This window comes from Trachurus japonicus, chromosome 8 (assembly GCF_045865225.1).
Source record: "Trachurus japonicus isolate A0001 chromosome 8, Traja_1.0".
NCBI lineage: Eukaryota > Metazoa > Chordata > Actinopteri > Carangiformes > Carangidae > Trachurus > Trachurus japonicus.
In genome coordinates this window covers 6,271,991-6,298,278 of record NC_140914.1, presented here as the reverse complement: position 1 = coordinate 6,298,278, position 26,288 = coordinate 6,271,991, and the positions used below count along the sequence as shown (strand labels likewise).

The 26,288-nt window shown below is 44.0% G+C and overlaps 1 protein-coding gene and 1 long non-coding RNA gene across 3 annotated transcripts in view; both read left to right on the top strand.

Annotated features, from left to right (window-relative positions):
* The window catches only part of LOC146982431 (uncharacterized), a 101,525-nt gene that overhangs the window by 8,072 nt on the left and 67,165 nt on the right, over positions 1-26,288 (top strand). The window lies entirely within an intron of this gene.
* On the top strand, positions 3,092-7,086 carry LOC146982434 (neurogenic differentiation factor 2-like). Of its 2 annotated transcripts, none has more exons than XM_085783431.1 (2): positions 3,092-3,265; positions 5,885-7,086. In XM_085783431.1, the coding sequence occupies exon 2, from the start codon at positions 5,892-5,894 to the stop codon at positions 7,056-7,058; it is 1,167 nt and encodes a 388-aa protein (XP_085639557.1). In that variant the 5' UTR covers positions 3,092-3,265; positions 5,885-5,891; the 3' UTR covers positions 7,059-7,086. The 2 variants fall into 2 exon arrangements, with proteins under 2 accessions (XP_085639557.1, XP_085639558.1); XM_085783432.1 differs by lacking the exon at positions 3,092-3,265 and adding an exon at positions 4,474-4,611.

Genomic DNA, 26,288 nt, shown 5'->3' with positions numbered 1-26,288 from the left:
GATGAGACACATTAGTGAATGTGCAGCATCACGGCGGCGGCTCCTCGGCCACAGCTGCCACACTGCTGCTGACCCCCGGGAGGACGACCCCGCATGCATGACCCCCCACTCCCACTCCCACTCCCACCATCACCATCACACACACACACACACTCTGCAGAGGAGGAGAAGGAGGTGATCCAGGCCCAAGGACATGATGAGCCTCCATCAGCAGCTCTCCTCTCCTCTCCTCTTCTCCTCCTCTCTTCTCCTCTCTTCTCTTCTCCTTGTCTTTTGTCCTCTTCCTCCTCCTCTCTTCTCCCTCTTCCTCTCCTCCTCTCTCCTCACCTCTTATATCCTCTCCTCTCCTCGCCTCCTCTAGACTCTCCTCTCTTCTCCTCCTCCTCTCCTCTCTTCTTCTCCTCATCTCTTGTCCTCTCCTCTCCTCCTCATCTTTTGTCCTCTCCTCCTCCTCTCCTCTCCATCTCTTGTCCTCTTCCTCCTCTCCTTTCCTCTCCTCTCGTCTCATCCTCCTCCTCTCCTCTCTTCTTCTCCTCATCTCTTGTCCTCTCCTCCTCCTCCTCTGCTCTTCTCTCCTCTTCTCCTCACCTCTCCTCCTCCTCTCCTCTTCTCTCCTCTCCTCTCCTCCTCTCCTCTCCTCTTCTCTCCTCATCTCCTCCTCTCCTCTCCTCATCTCTCCTCCTCCTCTCCTCTTCTCTCATCTCTTGTCCTCTTCCTCCTCTCCTTTCCTCTCCTCTCGTCTCATCCTCCTCCTCCTCTCCTCTCTTCTTCTCCTCATCTCTTGTCCTCTCCTCCTCCTCCTCCTCTGCTCTTCTCTCTTCTTCTCCTCTCCTCACCTCTCCTCTCCTATCCTCTCCTCTCCTCTCCTCCTCTCCTCTCCTCTTCTCTCCTCATCTCCTCCTCTCCTCTCCTCATCTCTCCTCCTCCTCTCCTCTTCTCTCATCTCTTGTCCTCTTCCTCCTCCTCTCCCCTCGGCCCCGGACCGACCAACGTCTCCCGTTGCCAAGTTGGACCGGCCGGTCATGGAGCTCATTTCTCCCACATTAACTCCACTAATGTCGGCTAAATAGAGAGATCTCTGAGTCTGGACGGTCACAATGCAGAGGAGGGGGCACACCGAGGAGGAGGAGGAAGAGGAGAAGGAGGAGGAGGAGGAGGAGGAGGAGGAGGGGGCACACCAAGGAGGAGGAGGAAGAGGAAGAGGAGGTCACTGGTGGGGAGGGATTCTTCCATGATGCTCGTCGTCTCCTCCTGAACGACGTTGGACACCTCTGCCAGCTCGTCGTACCCACACACACACACACCCCTTCCTCATTTCTCATCCATCCCTAGTGGGTCTGCACACCTGGGTCCCTCTCACTGTATCTCTATGTGTCTCTCTCTCTCTCTCTCTCTCTCTCTCTCTCTCTCTCTCTCTCTCTCTCTGTCTGTGGCCGCTGCAGCGTCGCTGACTCGGAGACACCAGCAGCTCTGACAGATCCCAGCGACCAGGAAACACTTGATCTTCACACTTTAGACCACGTTGTACCAGTCAAAACACACACAGAGAGAGGCCTGTATTGTATTATATTATATGCTTCTATTATATGGGGTGGGGTGTAGATATGGGGGTGGGGGTAGGGGGGTCATCACCTCCTCCTCCTCCGCCCGGTCAGTTGAAGTTCTGCGGCCACAATTGAGTCACAGCAACAAATCACGGTGCGTTTGTGTTGTTGTTCCTCTGAATACATGGAAGCATAATTTGATCCAATTAGGTAAATAAATAAACAATATGCCTTCTGTTCCACAGCCTTAATGCACTTATAATGCATCCCCACCCCCACTTCTCCTACTACACCCACCCCACCACCACCACCACCACCACCACCACCCCCTCCTCTCCTCCTGCCACTGCTCCTGAACCAGAGATGTGGTGGAAACCAAAACCAAAACCAAACCAAACAGATCAGAAGAGTTCATTCATGTAATGTGATTCATGATCTTCTGACAGTGAGAACTTGTCAGTGAGTCTATGAGTGTGTGACAGCAGATAATCAGCTGATAATTGATTGATTGATTGATTGATTGATTGATTGATTGATTGATTGATTGATTGATTGATTGATTGATTAAATAATTGATTGATTGGTTGCTCCTGTGGATGTGTTTTTATAGGGAGGAGGAGGAGGAGGTCACAGTGGATCAGTGTGTTGTCGCCTTTGTGCTCATAAAACTACAGGATGTTACAGCTGAGACACTTGACGTTTGACCCTGAGCTGGACACACACACACACACAGTGTATTTATAATTTGTATGTATATTGTATATTTACACCTGTGCTCTGCAGCTCCGTGTTAAATCCCATTAAACACTGAGTTGGCAGGTGAATGAGACTTTAAATATAAAGACATAATAATATATAAATATAATATAATAGCATTTGATTTTTTTTTCTCTTGAAGCAGCCTCGCGGGTCAACAATGATGAGTTTTGTTGTTCCACCATTTTATTTTTTTCTCCCTCTCTCTCTCTTCTGTTTTTCCTCCTTTTTTTCTGGCTGTGTGAGCGCTAGCGCGGTGACAGATGGCGGAGCCCTCCTCCTCCTCCTCCTCCTCCTCCACCACCACCACCACCACCTCCTCCTCCTCTTCTACCTCCTCTCTCTCTCTCTCTCTCTCTCTCTCTCTCTCTCTCTCTCTGTGTCTCTCTCCCCCGGGAGGCCAGATCTCTCTGAATGCGGGCGCATGTCAATCACCGGCCTCTCCTCATGTGATGGCTCTTGCCGGTGACGTGCCAGCCATATGGGCGCGCGCTGGCATCGCAGCCTTAGCTGGTATGTAACCCCCGTCCCCAGTAGCTCTCCATCTCACTCACTCTCTCTCTCTCTCTCTCTCTCTCTCTCTCTCACACACACATACACACACACACACACACATGCATACATGCTCACTCACTTTACTCCCTCACGCATCCACACACACGCAGCGTCAGTCGCGCCAAGAAAGACGCACGTTCGCTCTCAGGCTCAGGCTTATTCGAGTGCGCGAGGAGGAGGAGGCAGCCACCAACCGACGGACCCAGACCCACGGACTCGGACCTGCAACCCCTGCAACCCCGCACCTCCAACCACGCACTCAGCTGATCACGCGCGTCGCTCGCCCCGGTCGGTCCGTTAAGATGGTCTGAAACGCGGGGTTTTTTTTTTTCTCTTCTTCCTCTTCCTCTCTCTCTCTTTCACTCTCTCTCTCTCTTCCCTGCGACCCCCTGTGAAGAGCTCGAGCTGAGGTGAGTTCGAACAGAAACAACAACACTTATTTTTAAAAAAAAAAAGAAAGAAAGAAAAAAAGATGAGGATGATGATGAAGAGCGGCTCCAAAATGGAGGAGAGAAAGAAAGAAATTATCCAATTAATGGTTCTTCTGCTACTTTAATAATAATATGGCGCTGTGCTGGATTAATAATGCACTTTTATTTATGCATCTTTTTTTTTATCGTGTATCGGCTCTATCTAAGACACGTTCACTCACTGGCGTCGGTCCATGTGGATGTGAATCTATAGAGTCTCCATCTCCATCCATATGTCAGTGACTTGGATCCACAGCGTCTGTTCTGCTCTTGGCACCTTTAAAACAACATGTTTGTCAGTTTATTGGATTTCTATACGGCCGAGCTGTGGACAAATAGACCCCCTCCCTCCCTCTTTCTCTCCTCCTGTGTGAGTGTGTGTCCTTCAACTTTTGACATCCAATCCCACCTGGATTAAAAACGCTAAAATCGGGCAACCAAAAGAGAGGTTGGAGTCGCCCGTTCCTCCATCATCATCATCATCAGCAGCAGCAGCAGCAGCAGCAGGCGGCGGCGGCGGCAGCGTGAGGCTGTAAATAGATCATATCGGACACTAATTTGATTTAGAGATTCCTGCGTCTGGATGTTGGAGCAGAGAAACAAAAGACAGAGAATGTGGAGGATGAGATGTGTTTTTACGTTGTGCGTGTAAATGTGTTAATGTGTCTATCTCGGTTTTATAAGGAGATAAGGAGATTTATTTATTGATGTTTTTTGTCGATGATTTGCATGTTGCAAAGGAAAAGGGTGGGACAGCGGCTCTTCTCTGTCTGTCTGTCCACTATAACGCGACTTTGTGGGTTTTTTATATTTAACGAGAGCTAAAGGGAGACAAGCGATTTCCATCTGTTAAAAAAAACACAAGGTGCTTTGAAATCATGCACTCGTGCATACTGAATTACGTGTGAAATCTATTTCGTGTAGGCAGCACGCTCTGTTAATTAAACGTTGTTGTGTTGAGTTTTTTTTTTTTTTTCTAATTGAGCAAACCTCCCGAGCCCGAGATTTCAAAACTAGATTTTGCCCCTGGCACACCCCCCCGAGATAATTAGCCAACCATCACAGGCTCCTTTACCTCCAGCTCAGTCTGCTGCTGCTGATGCACTCACACACTCACACTTAACACACACACTTATACACACACATACACACTTACACACACACAGCCGTGCGCGCATGAGGAAACATGTTGTGGAGGGAAGTGAGAGGAGGCTGAGTGGAGCTGTCACAGACCTCATCACCTGCACCGCCTCGGATTTTAATCCACTGCGTTTACTGGTCAAGTGGTAGGCTCATCGATTGATTTATTCTTTTCTTTTCTTTTTACTTTTTCTTTCATTTATTCATTTATTTTATTTTATTTTAATTAACTTTGCTTATTGATTAAACTGTTGATAGTTTCACTTTGGTTCGTTAAAGCTGAACAAAAACTGATTTTGTTGCAATTTTTAAAAAAACATTTCAAATTATTATCTTTATCATTATTTTTATTATTACAAATCGAAGTTTGCATCTCGCAGGCCACCATATAGCTTTCTTTCATTTTTATTTCTTTTATTTTCTTTGCGTCCATGAGCCTTAATTTAATCATCAGCTGTGACTTTAAACGCAGCTTCAGCTCCATCAATTAAACTCAATCCTCTGAGCGGAGAGGTGGCGGTGCGCGGTGTGGATGAATAGTGCTGGAATGCAGCCAGGAGTGTGTGTATATATATATATATATATGGGCGTCAGGAGGAGTGAGAGTAGGGGGGGGGGCTTCCCTCCCTCCCTCCCCCATGGGACCTGTAATGTGGCCCCTGCCGCTGGGACCCGCTGCGAGAGGACGCGACAGGGCAACACGGATGACAGCAGGGAATTAAATGGGAACCCGTCTGGCTGTGGGATGATTTCTCTCTTTTTCCATTTTTTTTTCATTATTTTTAATTATTATTATTTTCACCAAGTTCAAACCTTTTTGTCCTTTGGAGCAGAAATAATGGCTCAGATTTATTTCGTGACAAAAAGGACAAATTGAGGTTGATCGACCTGACTCACTCGTTGTAACCTTCCTGTATGTATATATATAGCCTGTGAATATTCTCATTTGTCCAGGTCATAGTTATCTCAAGGAAATTTAAATCGAAAGCAACTGGACTTGGTTATTTGTCTAGGCTATATAGGCCTATAGTTTGTCTGTATATACATATAGTTTCTCTTCCTGTGCACCTACAACCTGGAACACTCTGCAAAACCATTTGAAACTTACCTCACTTTTATCAATAGGACAATTAATTTAAAACCATAACTACATCTTATTTTACCTCTAACTGCTCCTGCTTTTAACTACACTTACTGTATGTTTCAATTTATCCTTTAACCACCTTTAACGTCCGGTATTCTGTTATATGCTTTTGTATGTTTCAAATGTCTTGTCTTCTAATCTGTCCTTATATGTTTTGTGTTTCATCTCGGCTATATTGTAAATGAGGCTACTCCTCAATATATCTCAGAGTTTAAGTAAAGGTAATGAAATGAAATGAAGGCCTCATTCTCCTTTCCTCCTCTCTCTCCCTCCAGAGCCACCATGTTGACGCGGCTGTTCAGTGACCCCTCGCTGCTCCCCGACGTGCAGAAATACTCGGGCTGGGCCGAGGACAGCGACGGCGACGAGCCCAACAAGCTGAAGGACGAGGATGACCGCGACGCGCGGGACGACGATCTGCTGCTGGACGCCGACGACGACGACGACGACCTGCGAGGCGGCAGCCGGACGCACTCGGAGCACGCGGGGGAAGACGACGAGGACGACGACGTGGAGGGGGAGGACGGGGACGACGGAGGGGACGACACGGGGGGAGGAGGGGACAGACCCAAGAAACGAGGCCCCAAGAAGCGTAAAATGACGCAGGCGCGGATCGAGCGCTCCAGGATGCGACGCGTCAAGGCCAACGCGCGGGAGCGGACGCGCATGCACGACCTGAACTCGGCGCTCGACAACCTGCGCAAAGTGGTGCCGTGCTACTCCAAGACGCAGAAACTCTCCAAGATCGAGACGCTGCGTTTGGCCAAGAACTACATCTGGGCGCTGTCGGAGATCCTGCGCTCCGGGAAGCGGCCGGACCTGGTGGCCTACGTGCAGACCCTCTGCAAGGGGCTGTCGCAGCCCACCACCAACCTGGTGGCCGGCTGCCTGCAGCTCAACTCCCGCAACTTCCTCACGGAGCAGCAGTGCCACCAGGGCGGGGAGGGGGGCGGCGTGGTGGTGGGGGGCAGGTACGCGTCCGGCTCTTTCTCCATGCACTCCTACCCGTACCAGTGCGCGCGCCTGTCCACGAGCCCCCACTGCCACCAGCCGGGCTCGAACTCGCACTCGCACTCGCATCCGCTGAGCCGGACGCACGCGGGCTACTGCTCGGCTTACGACTCTCTGTACGGGGGGGGCGGCGGCGGCGGCTCCCCGGAGTACAACAGCCCCGAGTACGAGGGCGCGCTCAGCCCGCCGCCGCCGCTCTGCGTCAACGGAAACTTTTCCCTGAAGCACCAAGGCGACTCTATGCATTACCCCGGCCTGCCCGGCTCCAGGGGGGGCGGGGGGGCCGCGGGGGGGGCCCACGGCCTGGTGTTCGGCTCCTCGGGGGGGGCCCGGAGCGGCATTCACTCTGAAAACGTCCTGCCTTACCACCACGACATGCACTTACACCACGAGCGGGCCCCGGTGTACGATGAACTCAACGCGTTTTTTCACAATTAAAAAAAAAAAAAAAAAAAAAAAAAAAGAAGTTAAAGGGATAGTTCACCCAAAATTGAAATTATCATTATCTACTCACCCTCATGTCGACTAAGGGCTGGGAGAAGTTTCAGAGTCCTCCGTGGCTTCTCTGAGTTACAGGGGGTCTCGGCGCAGCAGTGCATGTCCATATAACGGTTGCAAATGGATACCAACTGTCTTCGTAACAAAAAGACACACCAATAAACATCCAAATACCTCCATACTGCTCGTATGTAATGTCCGTCTTGTATTGAAGCCCTGAAATGCGAGATTGTCCCGAAAAAAATTTAATTAAGTCTATATTTCAAGCTTGTTTTGTAGCGGAAGCTTCTCGAAGTTCCTCTTCCCGGTTCGTCAAATTGGACGAACCGGGAAGAGTGTGGTGTGTCTTTTCGTTACGAAGACAGTTGGTATCCATTTGCAACTGTCATATGGACATGCACTGCTACGCCGAGACCCCCTGTAACTCAGAGAAGCCACGGAGGACTCTGAAACTTCTCCCAGCCCTTAGTCGACATGACATTGAACTATCCCTTTAAGACGGAGGAGAAGAAGCGAAGCCCAACAATCAAGCATCGATCCGCGGCCGCTGGTCCGCTGGTCCACTGGAGAAAATGTTCACTAGGTGTTTTTTTTATTTTTTTGTATTTATTCATTTATTTATTTATTTATGATTATTTATTTTACTGAACTCGCTCTAGTCAGGGATGTAGTGGAGGGAAAATCCACCTGAACCCACTTCTCTTTTATTCTGCGCAATAGAACTGATCCAGTTCATTGATATCAAAGGGGAATTTGATGATGAGAATAATAATAAAAAACAAACAAAAATCATCATATCGAGAACCCGGAAGTTCAAATTCTATGATGTTTTTGAAAATGTGGTTTGTGTTTGTATCGGTGCTTGTTTGCATTTTGATGACATGACAGGAAGTGTCAGAGTTCACCCACTTATTTATAGGCTAAGTCCCACGAGCTACATCACTGGCTACAGCTCCACACACAGACACACACAGACACACACACACACACACACACACACACACACATACACACATCAACACACACATCCTGTGAGGTTGGTGGTGATTTTTTGTTTTCTTTATTTCTGAAAAGAGAGAGACAGTCAGAGCGATGTGCTGCTTAGTTGGGTTCCTAGTTTTAGAAGAATCCAGTTCTCCAGCTATAATCAATCGATCAAATCGATCAAAAAAACCCAATCGTTTCGCATCTATGCAAAACCCAACGAGACCACAGAGGCAGCAGCGAGGCCCAGGGAGACACTGTACGTTTCATCAGCACACACGCACACACACACACACACTTGCACATTTGAATCAACACCTTATGAATCTGACCTGGGCCAAAACGTTTTCAAGTTGTTCCAAGAAAAAAAAAAGAAATCAAACATTTTATTTTTTATTTTGTTTTGTTTTTTATTCTAATTTATTCTCATGAACTTTTTTTCTTCTTCTTCTTGAGCCATTGAAATGTATTTTTTATTTCAAAATGAATTTTAATTCAATATTTTTGCTGTTGACTAAGTTATTATTATTATCATTATTATTATTATTATTATTATTATTATTATTATTATTGTTGCACGTATTTATTGTGTTGTTTTTTGTAATTAATGTTAATAGTCCATGAAAATGAAGGGATCCCATGTGTTGCTGATATTTATTTATTTATTTATTTATTCTTATTTTATTTTTATTTTTTTCATAAAATTCAAGTCTTTCAACTTTGTATTCAACCAACTGTGTGGTAAAATAAAATGATAATAAATGAAACTGTGCTACTTGATTTTTTTTTTTTCTTCTCCCACCTCCACTTCTATCGTTCCGTAGTGGCTGCATATGAATGAGTGTTTCCGGTTCACACTCGGTGGGATATCAATAATAAGTCTTATTCATGGATTTAGTGAAGTACAGTAGTATATAAATGGATTTGATGGAGGAGCTGCAGCTTTTCTCTGAAGTATCAGTCTGTGCTGTTATTTATTGGCTGATTATTGGTCTGAGCCTCGGGGCCTTCATCTCCTAAAGTGGGACAGGAGGGAGGGAGAGGCCGGAGCTGTCACCAAGTGAACCGCTGCCAACTCAACTCGCCTCCTTTTTCTTTCTTTCTTTTCTTTCCTTTTCTTTCCCTCTTTGCTTGGCAGAAAACTCAAAGTTACAAAACAAGTCTTTAAAAATGTATGGGAGGGTTTTTAATTGCAGACCTGACAGATTTGGTGTGAACGCTCCTGCAGCAGACAGGGCGATGAGGAGGAGGAGGAAGAGGAGGAGTGTGTGTGCGTGTGCGTGTGTGTGTGCGTGTGGACGCTCAGCTCAACCGGTCCAGATCCAGGCTGAGGCGACACCCAGCTCGGTGCCAGGCGCTGCTCTGCGGGTCAGCGGGGTTAATAACGGAGGTCTGCTCCGTATTTTCCGACATTAGGAGCCGGTTTCAGCACCGTGGAGAGCTCCGTCCGCAGCTGCTGCTCCTGGATCAGCCCACTACACTGCACTGCACTGCACGTATACAGGCTGCTGGTGCTGGTGCTGGTTCTGGTACTGCACAATATGATTCCAATGCAACACGTTTATATCACAATAGAAAAGCAGTTAACTACTTACACACTGTTTCTGCACACACTCTCGTCCTGCAGTTTTGTTCACACCAGGTTGGTCGCAGCAGGAAAATGACAGTCTGAAAAATAAATAAACAAACAAAACAATATGACACAAGCAACAAAACACACAAATAACGTTTTATTAACATTGATAGAAATTGATTAGATGTCTAATAATTATTAAATTAGCAGTTTAAACCAACTTGTTGAAAATTAATCTCACTTTATTCAGTGTAAATTAACACAATAAGAATAAGATCCACGGTGGAAACAAACACGGGTTTTTGTTTAGATGTAAAATAAAAAATGTTGTTTTTATATCTTTAGTTTCCATCCGTCCATGATGCATTAAACATCAGACATGAATTATGAAGTCCACCCCCCCCACACACACACACACACACACACACACACTTCACAATTTCCCCTTCTGTAACTTTAAACACACAGACACACACATTTCATATTTATACATTTTAAAAATGGATTTATGTTGCATCATAAATATTGATCTCTTTAAATCAAATCTGTGTGTAGTGAATCTATTGTCAATATCACACACGCACACACACACACACACACACAACCAGAACCTTTCTACTCAATATTGAAATATCAAATATTATTAAATAAAAAATGCTAAACACATACACACACACACACACACACACACACACACGGTGGAAGGGGCAGCCGTTGCCACCCCGGCTGCTTTGGAGCGCTGCCCCGGGACCCATATGTTCCCCAAAATGTCCTGGTTGCTCTCTGCTGCTGCTGCTGCACGGACACACAAACACACAAACACACAGACACGGACACACAAAAACTGAATGGGAGAGCTGGTGACCAATAATAATAACAATATTAATACGAGAAATAGCTTATGTATGTTTGATTATTTCCGTTTTATTGGGAATAAACCCATTAGGTTTTGGGCCCTGGTCGGTTTGACTCTGATCTTCAGAGACTGTTAATTAAAAATTTAAAAACACACGAGTGTGATTTAAAAAAAAAAACAAAAAAAACGTGAGGTTCATTCATTTGTTTATTTCTGGAGCAACTGACCAAACGGTGGCCAATAATTTCCTGTCAGTAAATCAATCAATCAATCAACCAGTAATTCCTCCTCCTCTTCCTCCAGCTATTCCCCAAGAAGTGAATCTGTCCACGTTCAATAGTATTTTATTATAGAATGTATAGCTACATTAACGACTTTTCATTTATTAAAAAATGCAAATATCTCCTTGAAGTTAAAGTTAATAACAGATTAATTTTACCCAACAGATCAATAACATTTGTACTGTTAATTATTCTTCAAAAAATAACAATTAATCAGGGAAAATTTAGTTTCTAACTGTGTTTTTGTAACGAAAAATGTGAGTTTTCTTTTTAAATCTCAGATTAGTATAAAATCAAATAAATATATTTAATGAATTGAAAACTTTATCATAAACTGTATTTTCAATCAAAAAATAAATATATTTCATCTGAAAAGTCAAACACTTGTGGCTGCGTCAGTTTTTCGTTCCGTGTGTTTGCCTAGAAAACAAAGATATAGAAATATGATGATAATATCTTATATAAATAATAAAAGGAGAGAGTGAAAAGAAGATTTTTCTATTTTTATTTTAAACTCTGTATCATTTTTTTATTTTCTCTCCCTTTTCTATTTTGCTTTTCTGCTTTTATTTGCACATTTCACGGCCCATGCAGCTCTCGGCTTCAGAATAAAAGCACCACTTTGTCCAACATGTTATTTATTTATTTATTTATTCCCCGTTTGGCAGGTGCTTCTACCTGCATCCGGTCTGAGCTCCCGCGGTGGGAATCAGACCTGCAGCCGCCGCCACCACCACCACCGGGGGTTTGAACCATGTGAAGAAACCCCGAGGCCTCTGCTGCTGTTGTTGTGTTGTTGTTGTTGTGGTTGTGTGCTTGTGCTCAGGCCTCTGGATTCTTTGTGGCCTCGTCAGCAAAGAGAGAGAGAGAGGAAGGGAGGGAGAAGATAAAGTTGCATGGATTTCCAAAAAAGAAAAAGGAAAAAAAAGAGTCAATGCAACAAAAAAAGAGGGGGGAAAAGAAAAAAGAAGTGAAGCCGGGCTGCAGTGGGAGAGGGCATCTATCAAAACACCCCACACCCTCACCACCTCCTCCTCCTCCTCTTCCTCCACCGTCCGGAGAGGGAGAGAGGGAGAGAGGGAGAGGCTGGCAGGCTGGCGGAGGAGAGCCGTGCCAAGTCCCTTAATGTTCCCCAGCAGCAGCACCAGGAGCTCCGGAGAGGACAGCCCAGTGTGTGCGCCAGTGTGCCAGTTCACCGGGCCAAAGTGGCACTGCTGGGAGGAGTCGATGTTTCTTTCCTAATTTTTGCAGCATCTGTTCATTATCCAGGACGTTTAAAAACGAGAGCGCTCATCCCGAGTAACCCCTTCATCACACACATACACACACATACACACAGCAGTAAGGCGTTTTTTGTGAAGACTTGGCCTATGAATATGCATATTTCCCCCTGATGTTATGTTGTACATGAGCTCGTGCATTGAAAGAAGGCTGAGCTGCAGCCTCGGAATTAAACTCGTGGTTGTTAACAGTCCTTAGATGTGGTAACCTTGTAGCATAACACATTCATGACACACATACACTCTCAGACACATGCACAGAAAGAGAGAGGGAGTGGGAGAGAGGGTGCAGGAGTCAAAATCTAAAGAAAAATGTCAGATTTCTAAATAACTTTGATTAGATTTCACGTATTATTGACGCAGTTTGCAGTTTTGAAGCTAAAATAAACTTTTTAATTCTGTTAAATCACGTTATTTGTTAATTGGACAAACTCACTGTCCATGTCCTGATCCATTTACAGCAGGATTAAGCTGACGCGCGACGTGACGTTGGACCGACACTCATACACCTGGGCCTATGTCCGTTGCCTCCATCATTTGGTTTATTGTGTGATTCTGAATAGTTTCACCACAACTTTAAGTCATAATGTCACAAAATAGCAGCAATAAATCTGTCTTTCCCAATTATTACAACATAGATTTGTCCGATAACTCAGTTGGACTCAGACCTGCAGGTCAGAGCTGAATTCATCTTTAGAAACATTAATGATATATATATTTTTAAAAAAGTCGTGACCAGATGAGATACAAAAGAGTTATTGGTCAAATGTGTTGATATAAAAACAATTGTTATGATTATCACAGATGGGAGCTCACAGAGGTCACATTATCTCACATTAGATTAAAATGAAATGACATCAGTCACAGGAAGTGGTCTCAAGTTTAGATTACATTACATTTACTGATCACAAAGTAACAGGACAAATATAAAATGTTCGCACAAGTGTCAGTAAAAGTTAGAATATGTAACTTATAGAATAAAAAGTCAGTGCTGCACCATCGCCATCTTGGCAGCGTCTGACTCCGCCTCCTAACTCCCTCACTAATCTAAATATGGGCATAGACTTCCACGTGTACCCACCTGTCATTCAAAGAGGCCACGCCCTCAATTCTGCAGATTTATCAAGCTGTAATTTAATGTAAATGAGTAAATTAAATAAAACATAACTACAAATGAACTCCTTCGGTTTTGTAAACATGTAAATTTGAACATTTTTAACATAGTAGTCTATAATTGACAATGACTCACCTGGGTGACCACACTCTAGTGGCCGTTAGAGGAACTGCAGCTTCTGGTTTCATGGAGGTCACAGCTTCACACAGACTTCAAAAGCCTCTGTCACATACTTCTATTAATTAAAACATATGACCACATAAAGGAATTAAAGCACAAAATGATGATAATTATAATAATAATTACTTGTAATGTGGCAGAGATGATAGGAAACATGAATGAACTTGCAGGTGGTTTAATTCACAAAATTCAGGATAAGCTTCTTATCTGAATGTTTTTGAAGATTAAACTTTTAATACTTTGCAATAATTCTGCAAATAAAACTCTTAACTTTGCGTTTGAGCCAGAAAAAACAACAACAACAACAACAACAACAGCAGCAGCAGCAGAAAAACTTCCAGTGACACTGTGTGCTGAGCTCCACTCAGGATGAAAAGTGAGTGAATGGATCTCGCTGTTTAAATTATCATGTTGGTGCCCACTCTTTTTCTCACTCAACTTGGTAGGAAAGAAAAAAAAAATCAAGAGTGTTTGTCCGACATAACAGTCAATAGTGCGATTATCAAAATGTCACAAGTACTATGGTGTGAACTCCAATTAACGTCGAGCTACAATAATAAGTAAACGAGTGTGTGTGTGTGTGTGCATGTGTCTGTGTGTGTGTGTGTGTGATATGATAATATGGATATAAAATAAAATATGTGAGAATTAAAAGCATTAAAGATTCAATGCAAAGAGGGGAAAAGATAATCTGAGTGTTTGCAATCTGTCAGTGATTAAAAACAAAAGCACGAGGCAGTGGGAATGGACACACACACACACACACACACACACAGATCACACATGCATCTGAATAATTTATGTCTATTAAAGAAAAAGAAAGAAGAAGAAGGGGACTTGAACACAACACTTGGTACAATTGTGCCCTTTTTTCTGGCCTGGCGCCAGGGCCGTTGCTAGGAATTCTGGGCCCCCTGAAAAAATACCAAAGTGGGCCCCTGCCCCCTGACTTTTCCACCTTTTTTCTTAGACTACGTATGTTTTTTGTTTGTTTTTTTCTGGGAAAATTGAATCGTAGGGTCTAGCTAGTGCGGACTAGTGAGACTTGTTGCGTACGAACTGATGAAGCCCCCTTGGATAAGAGGCGAAACGTCTTCCCAGACAAGTACAAGTCCAGTTGCCTACGACTCAGTTTGCCCAGAAAATAACGATGACCTGAATGAATGAGAATATCCATATACACTTAGACTACGTATGTATTATCATTTTTTATTTAGCCTACTTTGTTTTGATGCTAATGCAGCCATAGCCTAATTCAGTCATACAAAGATTAGACTACTGGGGGTTTTTTGTGGGCCCTACTGGGCGCTGGGCCCCTAGAATTATCATCACCTTTCTCCCCAATAGAGAGCCTAAGCGCAAGCAGGAAGTAACGGTCGCCATGGGACCTCAAGTCGGAAAAAGTCTCCATGTAAGTGAACGAGAGTCAAAGTTTTATTTCGTGATCCGATTGAATTGTGTCATGAGAAAAAAATGTGACCTCTACCTGTTTAAAACATCACGTTTCATGAAGAGAAATCAGCAGTTTGTTGTAAAGCTATTGTAAAATAAAATTCCAAAGAATCCGTAACCAGAAAGACTTCAGGTCGCGTAGGTGACGTCACCACATGGCGCCCTTTCTTTCCCGTGTCAGTTGGTGACGTATTTTTTGTGGGACACCAGATCTGTAGTCCGTAGAGCGTCGTCACACAAAATAAATTCTTCCATTGCCGTTTTACAATAAACTGCTGATTTCTCTTCATGAAACGTGATGTTTTAAACAGGTAGAGGTCATATTTTTTTCTCATGGCACAATTCAATCGGATCACGAAATAAAACTTTGACTCCCGTTCACTTACATGGAATTGAGGACCCATGGAAACATACTTCCTGCTTCCGCTTCGGCTTTCTATACAACGACCCTGCCTGGCGCGTGCACCAAAAGTGTTCCACGTGTGCGCAAAAAGGGAAAGTGCCACGCGCGTGCTCCTGTGGACTTGACTCTGCCAGACTGCGGTGGTGCCAGTGGCCCCCACCCCACCACACCGCACCGCCCCCGACACTGGCAGCGCGTGCGTCCACAGGAAATTCCACAACATCTGTTTGTTATCACACAATGGGGCGCGCAATTCTGCTGGAGGTCCTGCCAAGGGAGGAAAAACCAGGAGGAGGAGGAGGAGGGAGGGGGGGCATGAGGATGGAGGTTGGAGGGGAAAAGGTGGGGGAGTGAGACGTAGGAGGAGGAGAGGAGAGGAGAGGAGAGGGGGGGAGACAGAGGTGGAGATCCGGTTGAGCACCAGGTTAGGTCTGAGGCCTTTGGCGGGCGGCCAGAGGCGTTACCGGGTTTTGGGCGGTGCCAGATGTTGACGTGAGGAGGAGGGGGTGTTTGTTCGCTGCAAAAACTCAAAATCTTACCAAGAATATTTGTCTTATTTGTAGTCAAAACAAATTATTATCATTATACTTAAAATAAGACTCATCATATTAAAAAGTAGCTTGTTTTTAGACACTTTTTACGTCTTACGTACGAAGCATATTTTCACTTAAAATAATCTGATAGTGGAGCAAGTTTTTCTTCCTTATAACAAGCACAAAAAAACTTGCTTTCACTGGCAGATTTTTCTACTTATTTCAAGTGAAAATTTGTTTGGAAACAAGTGAAAATTATCTAAAAACAAGTAAATTTTTTAGGTGATGAGTCTCATTTTAAGTGGAGAGAGATTCGTTTTGACTAGAAATTAGACATTTTGACAAGAAATAAGACAAATATTCATGGAAAGATTTTGAGTTTTTGCAGTGTATGTAGGCTTTGACAACAGAGTGAGAGCACAGACTCCTCTTGACCTGTCCGACAGATACCCCCCCTCCCCTCTCCCTCCCCCCATCCTGTGTTGAGGTATGCTGTGCATGGGAGGTGGAGGGGGGCGGGGCTAGTGGCCTCTGTTTAGGAGGTTAAGTAGGAGCGTGCACGGGGACGACGCAACTGGATCAGCGCTGGAGGAGGAGGAGGAGGAGTAGGTGGTGTGTGTGTGTGTGTGTGTGTGTGTGTGTGTGTGTGTGTGTGTGTGTTTGGAGGGGGGGGGTCGTTCGTTCGTTGGTTGCTGGTCTGCACAGATGGCGTGTGTGCGTGCGTGTGTGCGTGCGCGTGTGTTATGATAGGGTTGGATGATGCCCTGGTCACATGGGCAGCAGTAATTGGCCTCCATATTGACCAGTTTGCAGTGCTGGGGGGCGGGCGGGCTCCCAGCTGGACCTGTCAGATGGCATCGCATCCACCTCACTGATCACCCCCCGGACGACCTCCGCTGCACCTCTCCTCCTCTTTCATCTCCCATCTCCCCTCTCTCCTCTCCTCCTCTTCGTCTTCTTCTTCTTCTTCATCATCATCATCATCATCCCTTCATCTCGTCACCTTTAATCTCACGTTGCCCTCCTCTTCTGTCCATCACTGTCTCTCCTCCCACCTTCCCACCTCCTCCTCCTCCAGTCTATATACACTGCAAAAACTCAAAATCTTTCCAAGAATATTTGTCTTATTTCTCGTCAAAATGTATAATTTCTAGTCAAAACTAATCTCTTTCCACTTAAAATAACTTGTTTTTAGATAATTTTCACTTGAAATAAGTAGAAAAATCTGCCAGTGAAAGCAAGATTTTTGTGCTTGTAATAAGAAAGAAAAACTTGCTCCACTATCAGACTTCTCTACTTATTTCAAGTGAAAATATGCTTGAAAGAAGTAAAAAGTGTCTAAAAACAAGCTATTTTTTAATGTGACGAGTCTTATTTTGAGTATAATTTGATTTGTTTTGACTAGAAGTGACATTTTGACTAGAAATAAGACAAATATTCTTGGTAAGATTTTGAGTTCTTGCAGTGTAGCAAACACTCTTCCTTCCTGCATGATGCAACTTCCACATTTGAATAAAACTGACTCTTGAACCATGAATGTGTTTCCTGGTGATGCAACACTCAGGACCCTACAGACACCACTGCACCATTAACTGCACTTTAATCTGTATCATTGCACTACTGTACATTCATGCAGCACATCTGTATAGGAAAAAAAAACATATACTGTATTATATGTCCCCATGCACTTTTGTTTTTATTATACTGCATATGCACTCTGGTCGGATGCAAATTGCATTTCGTTGCCTTGTTTTTTAACATGTGTAATGACAATAAATTGAATCAATCAATCAATCAATCAATGACACAAATCATAATCTACGCCCAATTCCGTTCTATCTTGTTTTTAATTGTATTGTTTTTAACCATATATTTTTTCAAATATCTGACACATTATCTGCACAACTGGACAATAAAGTTTTTTCAGATTTTGATTCTGATTCTTGATTTTTTGTTATAATAATGTAATAATAAAAGACATGATTGACCGAAACGTTACTTAAATAAAACTATAAGACGGGAGCTTCTTCTGGTTTTAAACTGAGGTCATGAAACGATCTTACACATGCAGTTTGACATGGTGGCGATTTAGAGGCCGACAACACACTGTATATGGTCGGATCATGTCAGAGCGCCGACACGGTGATAAAAATTCTCAGGCAAAGAAAAAAAAAACCGCTTTCAATTAAAAGAAAACACATATTTTAATCCTGCAACAGGACGATGCTGCAAGGTTTTCTTTGTTTTTTGTTGCAGTGTTATGGTGTAAAACAGACCTCGGTGTCTGTGACTGACTTTTATCGTGGTATCACCCTCCCACCCGGAGCAGTGATGATGGTGTATGTGTGTGTATATGTATGTGTGTGTGTGTGTGTGTGTGTGTGTGTGTTTTGCTGCGAGATGCCCGACTGCGAGGAGTTAGCGCTATAGAAAGGATTTCATCCCAGACTTGGCAGGGGAGGGTCTCTGGGTACGAGGAGAACAATCGTCTCTCCTCCGGTCCTGTCAGCCAGCAAACACAGAGAGCTGGCACGCGCTCAGTGGGAAAAAAGAGCGGGAGAGACAAGGGTGTGTGTGCATGATTGTGAGTAAGTGTGTATGTGTATGTGTATGTGTGTGTGTGTGTCTGTCACACACTTGTGCCCATCCCTTCCTCACAGTATACCAAAATGGGTTCTGATGATGCCGCTGGGGATTGTGGGATGACAGGCTGGTTCTGCAAAGTGGATGGGAGGACCTCATGAAAATAGTCTGTAAAGATGACCACAGTGTTAGCCTGCTGTCAGACAGGAGGGGGAGGGAGAGGAGGAGGAGGAGAGGAAGATAGAGACGGAGAGGAAGAGGCTGGCAGAGCAGTATATTGTCTGCCAGGCTGGCCTCAGTGCCAGGCAGCGCTCACATGGGAATATATATGTATACGTGTGTGTGTATGTGTGCGTGTTTGTGTTTGTGTTGAATCGACAACTCAGGTGGACGAGTGTTTTGATGCAGCGTCTCCTTCGCTGAAACATGTGAACGCAGGAGTCTGACTGCAGGCTGTGTGCGCCTTTATGCGTGAGCAAGAATGAGGAGGAGGAGGAGGAGGAGGGTGAAGTGTGTTTATGTGTGTGTGTGTGAGGAGGATGTGAGGGAGGAGGAGGAGGAGGGGAGGTGGTGGTGGTGGTGTGCACGTTTAAATTCTGTGACATCTGTTCATTACAACTAGAGTGTGTTTATTTTTATACAGCCAGCCACAAGCAGAGAGCTCGACTGGCACCGCTGGTTAATGTACCAACCGGCTACCACGACGACGACGACGGAGGAGCAAATGAAATATTAACCGGCAGACAGACAGAAAGAAAGAAAGAAAGAACAGAGTGAAGAGTGAAGAGGAGGACAAAGGGAGAGGAAGGAGGAGGGAAAATATGATAAGATAATATGTGACAAAAATGCGCACACACAGTGTTTTCACTCACGCACACAAAGTCCTCGTTTCTGATCCAATTAGAGAGGAGAGGAGACGAGAGGAGCAGTGGAAACAGGAAACAGGCCTCCATCATGGATCCGTCTTGTTGTTGTTGTTGCTCAGATCGTCTCAGACTGACGATGAGTTCACTGGACTCAGACCAGCTTTGACCTCCGAGTCGTTCAGCCGACACATCTGCAGCAGCTGTGTGATGCTCTCGTGTCAATACGGACCAGAACCTCTGAGGAACGTGTTCCCAGCTTCCTGTTGAATCAGTGACACAAAGAATTCATGTGAGAGGAGGAATCAAACACACACACACACATACTCTTCCTGCTTTAGAGGAACGTTTGTGTTACAGAGACATGAAAATAACTTATCATTTCAATACATGTGTAAGTACACATATGGTACATGAAGATATATCTACTACGGTGGCCCTGAGGGCTCAATACACTGCAACTAAATAAAGAAAACACATGCAAAGACACAAACGTGCTGCAAATTCACAGCACAAACGACGTGTTTCAAGGGGACAGAAAGAAGTGACGGACCTGGCTAAAGACTAAGGCTAAGCTATAGTACATATTAGTAATAATATCTATCTATATCTATTAATCTATCTGATCTTATGTGTAATAATTGTCAATAAAGAAAACAAGAAAAATACTGATACTGACCTCACATCAGTTATTCTACCAAACTGATTCTTTTGCGGAAATCTTCTCAGAGAAAGTTTGGGTCTTTGCAAAGTTGCTATGAAGGTGAATATTATACAGAGTGTGGCATGACGTAGGTTGAGTGGCGACCTACGTGGTCTGATGTTGTTTGTCCATGTGGTGGTTGCCGTACTGAGCGCTCCAAGATGGCCGACCAGTTCAAGCAAAGATGCTTTAGAAACAAGACGCCCGACGACGAGTCAGTTTCTCCGTGACTCCGCCCCCTTTGGGACCATGACTCCGCCCCCTTTAGGAGACCAGCAGCAGCAGCAGCAGGTCTTGAGTCTATTGACTCCAATGGGAGAAGTGAACGTGAGCTCAGATTATGGTCGATTCTTTAGCACCATAGTCACTGAAGTAAATATTGGACACATCTGTTCTTAACATTCAGACATCAGGAGAAAATGAACTTTGCTCCAGACCTCACTCTTATGAGATCTAGGTAACGTTGACTAACGTGCTAATCTAATTTTCATCATCTTAAAATATAACTGTTACACTGCATCCTGATATACAGCAAGCGAGCTAACCGGTGACGAAATCTCGCTTTTTTATCACAAGTATATTCTATTAGAATTTAGAAAATTAGAATTAGAATTAGAAATACTTTATTTAATCCCCGAGGGGAAATTTAACATGTCACAGAGGTTCAGAATCCAAACTAATCAAATCATCGAGGCACGTAAACAAACTTCTGGTGCTTTTTTTAGATTCCTGACATTTCCTAGTTGCTAGTTGTTTTAGACATTTTGGAATATTTTTCAAATATTTTATTTCAATGCAATTCTCTCATATTTTCCTCTCTCTGCTAACTAGCTTGTCAACAGGAAGCAGCGTGTACTTTTCAACCAATAAGAACTAAGTGTTTAGGGGCGGGACACGGCCGCGACATGTCGTCCAGATAGCGACAGAGCGAGCAAGTTTTTCAGGGTTGGGCATCATCACTGGACAGAGCGATGTCACCATTTTAAACAGTTGTCTAATGCCTGTCCGCTATCATGTCTTTGTTTGAATCACTTGTATCTGCTGACAAAGAGCTATATATTAAAAAATTCAGTACGATTGGGGTCGATTGTTGTCCCCACATTTTAAAATACTGGGTCACTGCTCCGTGCTTTTCCATTATAGCGGACGGGGAGAATGGTTTGTTTTGTGTGACATGTTTATGTTGCGTTCCCTTGGTTGCAGACTCAATCTATACCACTTTATATCATTGGCGCAGCTTGTTATGGGCCATCTTGGTAGTAGTAGTAGAGGATATTTGGCACGAGTGCAAGTAGCCAATGCACGGTGCTCAACTATAGCAGACTGGGCCGTGACTCGGAGCTCTGCATGTCGCATGTAGCATCAACGGTCCAGCGCTGAGTGTTTTCAGTTCAGCTGAGGACGCAGCTCTGGACCAACACGTCTCTAATCGTCCTAACAACCAGACCTCGGCATCAACAAGCCCTCACCCCCCACTGCACCCACCAAGCCCCCCCTCATACTCCCACCCCCACCCTCCCCTCTCCAACTGCCCACAGCCCCGGCCCCACTCCCACGCTCCCCTGGGACGTCCTGCTCTGGAATGCCGCTCATGGGGAAGAATCTCGCTGCAGGCGCTCAAGATGTCACATGTTTCTCTGAGAGAGGGAGAGAGAGACGGAGAGGGAGAGAGAGAGGTGTGGCAGGTATGGTGTAGTGCTTTTACAAGGCTGTGACAGGTTGTGTGTGTGTCTACATCTGTGTGTTTGTGTGTGTGTGAGTGACAGATTCCCAGATTAAAGGTTTAGAGGGTTCAGATTAACAGGCTCGGGACACAGCGGCCGCGGCTCTGAGGGGAATTAGGATGCATTAACGTCTCCTTTGCACCAGCACATTAGCCATTCATTACCGTGTGGTTGCACAATCAGCAGCACCACCACCGCCACACAAGGCCGCCCCTCGTTTCCCCTCCGTGTTCCCGCTTTCATGACAACAAGAACATGATGGGATGCTTTGTTATTCATCATCTATATTAGCAGGATTGGGATTTAATGTGTCTCTCCTTACCATCCGGAAAATGTCCATAAGGCGAGACAGGCAAAAACAATCAATTTTGAGATTTTGGGCTATTTTTCTTCCTTAACATGTATTCTTTCAAAAAAAAGTCAAAAGAAATGGTAGAAAATCCACATTAAGGATTTTATTTTACTTCTCTTTCGTCAGTATTTTTCTTCAAAATTCACAAAAAACTTAGCAGCTACTGTGACAAACTGTTCTGTGCCGGTTGTCTGACCCATGTCATGTCAAGTATCATTGTAAAGCTCTCTCTCTCCTGAACAATGATGTAGGTTCCAAAATTTGTCATTTCCTCTGTGTCCGCAACCAATCGTAAAAGTACAATTTACATTAACAATCTATGGAATTTTACAGTACAAGTCTTTAAAGGCTGTTTTCTCAAAATTAGTTTTTCCTCAGACTCTGAGTTAGAAATCTCCATTTCAGCGGCACTTACAGACACCAAACCTTCCACTTTGATCCCTTTCTATATTCTGAAGATTTTTACAGAGGGGATTGTTGATATATCATTCACAGCCTGATTTATACAACATTTTATTCCTAAAAACATGGAGACATTGGATTTTTTTAGGGCTGGTGTCAGTATTTTCTCATTTACAGAGTGATAAAAAGAGATATCCAAAATCCCCTCTGTAAAAAACATCTGACCCTGATATCTCAATAAAATAAAACAAGAATTTCGAAAGTGGCTTTATCCATTTTTCAGATTTTGGTTCTGGAAATGTATGCAAATTAGCGCATATTTCATCAGATATTGCCTCATTTACATATTTAAACATTAAATTTGACAAAACTTGTAATACAAAAAATATTTGTCTTAATGTAAGTGATAAACTTGGTAAGTTTCATGGTGATACCTGTTATTTAAAAATGCTTACCCTAATCACCTGCAGTGTCTCCCCTCTAACCTAAACTGTGATTCCTCCGACACATCAGAGAATCTTAACTTTTTTTCTTTCTTTTTTTTTACAGTGCATGTGAGGAGATAACCCAAAAAAAAAGGAAAAAAAGGAAAATGAATGCATGCAATTGTGTGAGAGCAAACACAGTCAAAGCCACAGCTGGTCTCGACACTGCAGTGAAATCTGTGCACCAACATGTCAGAAATCTGCAGGATCACTCTGTGATGCCAAACACGTGTGACGGTTTCCTGGAGGTTAAAGAGGCCCAAGAAGAAAATATTAGATGAGTTATTTTTTTGTTTTCTTGGTCTTTCTGTCATAGATTTCACGCAGACACGTGACCACAGCCAGAGGGAGAAATAAAAAATCTGTGTATGTAATATGGTGGTCGACTTGTTTGGGCAAATATTTGTCATTATATACATGGACGCTGGAATGGAGCGAGGCGCTGCTGCCAATTCAGAAAACACAGCAAGCCAAAGAAAAACTGAACGAGCGGCTCGGTGAGAAATCAGACGTGTAAAGACTCACAGCTCTCAACGTCTCTGCTTCCTCTTCTTCTTCTTGATGTGACGTCTCCACTGAAGCTAAGGGGTGAAAAAAACAAAAAGCATGTCATCAATGACTTCATTTAAATGTGATCAATCAGTTGAGAGTGAACCAAGAGGGCATTTTTAATGTCACAGGAAGCTCCTACAAAATAAAGTTACAGAAACAAGCTAAACATCTCCAGATCAGAGAGGGAATAGAAGGTCGAGACAGAAGCTGCACATGACAGACAGAGCTCCGCCGCTCATCATCCGGCTCATATCCTCCCTATGGAGAAGCATGGAGGGGGTGGGGTGACGGTTGGGGATTGGGGATTGGAGGGGCATGGACTGGGAGACTGGTGGTGAATGCAGCCAAATACACAGAGAGCATTGAAGAAAACCTGCAACCTGAGACTGAAAGCATGACTCACCTTTCAACAGGACAAGACAGAGCTGCAGCCGCTTCAAGACGAGAGTCTGAGACAATCTGGGGAGAGATCTGAAGAATCACGATTATTATTATTAGAATATCTAAAGATTTTATCCTTTTTTTTCTTTCAAAAAAACATGAATTGACACAAATTTACAGCGGAAATTCAAAAAGAAGCATAAATGAGTTAAAGTAAACTTTGTGTAGACTGGATTAAAACATCACTATAGAGCACAAACAATCTGACACAAAGCCGCAAACACAAACTTCAAACTCCACTGCTTTGTCATTAACAGTTTAATGGGGACGTTAGAAAAACAAGGACCGTCCCCATTGGTCGACCTGTCACAGGTAATTCCATTCAAACCAATGGAGCTGGAGATGAGAATAAACTAAGTAAAGTAATCATCAATCATCAGAAGGGTTTTCTACTGAATAAAGAGTCTGGATACTTTCTCTTTTTTTTTGGCAAAATTGAAATTTTTATGAATTCACAATTAAATCTCCAAGTGTGTAGAAAGTGATTCACCATGGTGTCTGTCCAGTGACAATGCTGGATGAGTAAATAAACTATTCTTTGTAATGTCAAGTGTAAAGGTGGTGGTGAAGTGAGAATCATCATCATCATCATCATGAGTTGCTGCAGGTTTGAAAGCGACACCTTGTTTGGTTGTTTGGCAGAAGCAACAGGAGCTATTGGACATGGAAAAGTAACCAGCACAATGGTGTGAAACAGAAACCCACCGGCTCATACCACTGCCTCATTTTATTATTGTGTTGAGGTGTTGTGATGCATTTGGCTTCATTAAAGCCGTTGTTGATGTTTTAAAAGAGAAAGAAAAAAATTGTTGTGTACAGAACAACACTCGGCTCGGAGCTGCAAAACTTTTCCATGTTTTTGTGTGCGTTGCCTTCGGGCGCCAGGAGAGATGTGAAGACATGGATTGACACACCATCTCTCCTCCAAAGCCTTCCTCCTCAGCCTCGACAGATTAAGGGATTAGCAGGCAAGGCGAGCACCAAAGCTGGCTAATTCTCACCCAAGCACAGAGAGCCTGGGCTCCGCAGAGCCCCGCGGAGCCCAGGCTCTCCTCAGAGCAGCTGTGTGGTGGTGGAGGTGGAGGAGGAGGGAGGGATGGAGGGATGGAGCCGCCTCCCTCCGAGGAGCCGGAGGAGAAGAGATAGAAATCAAAGCATTACTCACACGGCTTTCTCTCTGTGGCACTGATGACTTTTTGTTAATTAGCACAGACCGCTAATAGTTCAAACGCAGCCAAACTTCTGCACAACACAATCTTCAAAAACAAACTTTTTCTCTCCATAATTCTGGCTCTTAATCTCATATATGATGTTTTTATTGGTATTATTTGCATTTTGTGCCGTTAGATCTTCTATAAAGTGAGCGTGATGGGATTTACATTCAGCTGTTGGTGTTTCTGCCCCTGCATGCACCTTCTTCTTTTTTTTCCAGTTTTCTGTTTATTTTTAAACATTTTCAAAATATTTTTCCACCCACATCCTATGAGGAGGAGCGTCTTCACCTTTGTTTAACAGCTGACAGCTGAGAGATGACGAGAAAAGATGATAAACAGCAACATCTGTGGTTCATTTAAGTTCTATTCAGACTGAGTCGACCTGATCCAGGCAAATAAGACAAACCATGACCCGTGGTTTAGGATTAAAGACCAGGATCCATGTTGACTGACGAACACGTCTTCTATATTTAGGTTTAATTACGGCAGAGAGACAGGAAAGTTCACAAAGTGCCACCGTGCTGCAGTCGACCTGGACGACACATGTAGTAGTTTGTGTTTTTGTGTTTCCTGTATGGTGGCCATGAGAGCCCAACAATATGCTGCAAATTTGCATAACACAAGTGATATGCAACTGTTTCCGGGGGACAATAGAAAGTGATGCACCTATCTAACACTTGACTTTAGGAGTTTAAAGCAGTAAGTAGCCTACCATTAAATATTGCTGTTAAATGCAGAGCTGACCACTTGATCTTTTTTATTCCTATCATTGTTATTTATTCTGCTCTCTGCATTTTTTATTGCAGTTCACTGGCAATCGCCTTCTTGTATTTATGAGCTTTTCTTTATTTCCTATGTCCCATCATGCTACCTCCGTTATGTTGTTTGAATGACTGTATTGTATGTGCATGGCCACGGTGGACTGTAGGAACTGAATTAATAAAGTCTTCTGTATCTGCATCAACAAGACAGGACGATACGGTGCCACAGGTTTGGACAGTTTGGATTGCACCTTCATTGTACTCTGAAGCTGAAGCTAAATCAGCAGCACACTTTTTTGTATTTTGTATTTACATGTGTTTCCTTAAGCTGCAGTGTGCTGAGCCCTCCAGGCCACCATAGTGCAGATACCAGACCAAGAAAAGCAAAGCTGCATCGGTGTCATCTTGGTGTTTCTGCAGTTTTTCAGCAATCG

What these genes read in the sequence shown, in the direction of transcription:
- LOC146982434 (XM_085783431.1), top strand. Translation starts at nt 5,892, where the DNA reads ATGTTGACGCGGCTGTTCAGTGACCCCTCGCTGCTCCCCGACGTGCAG.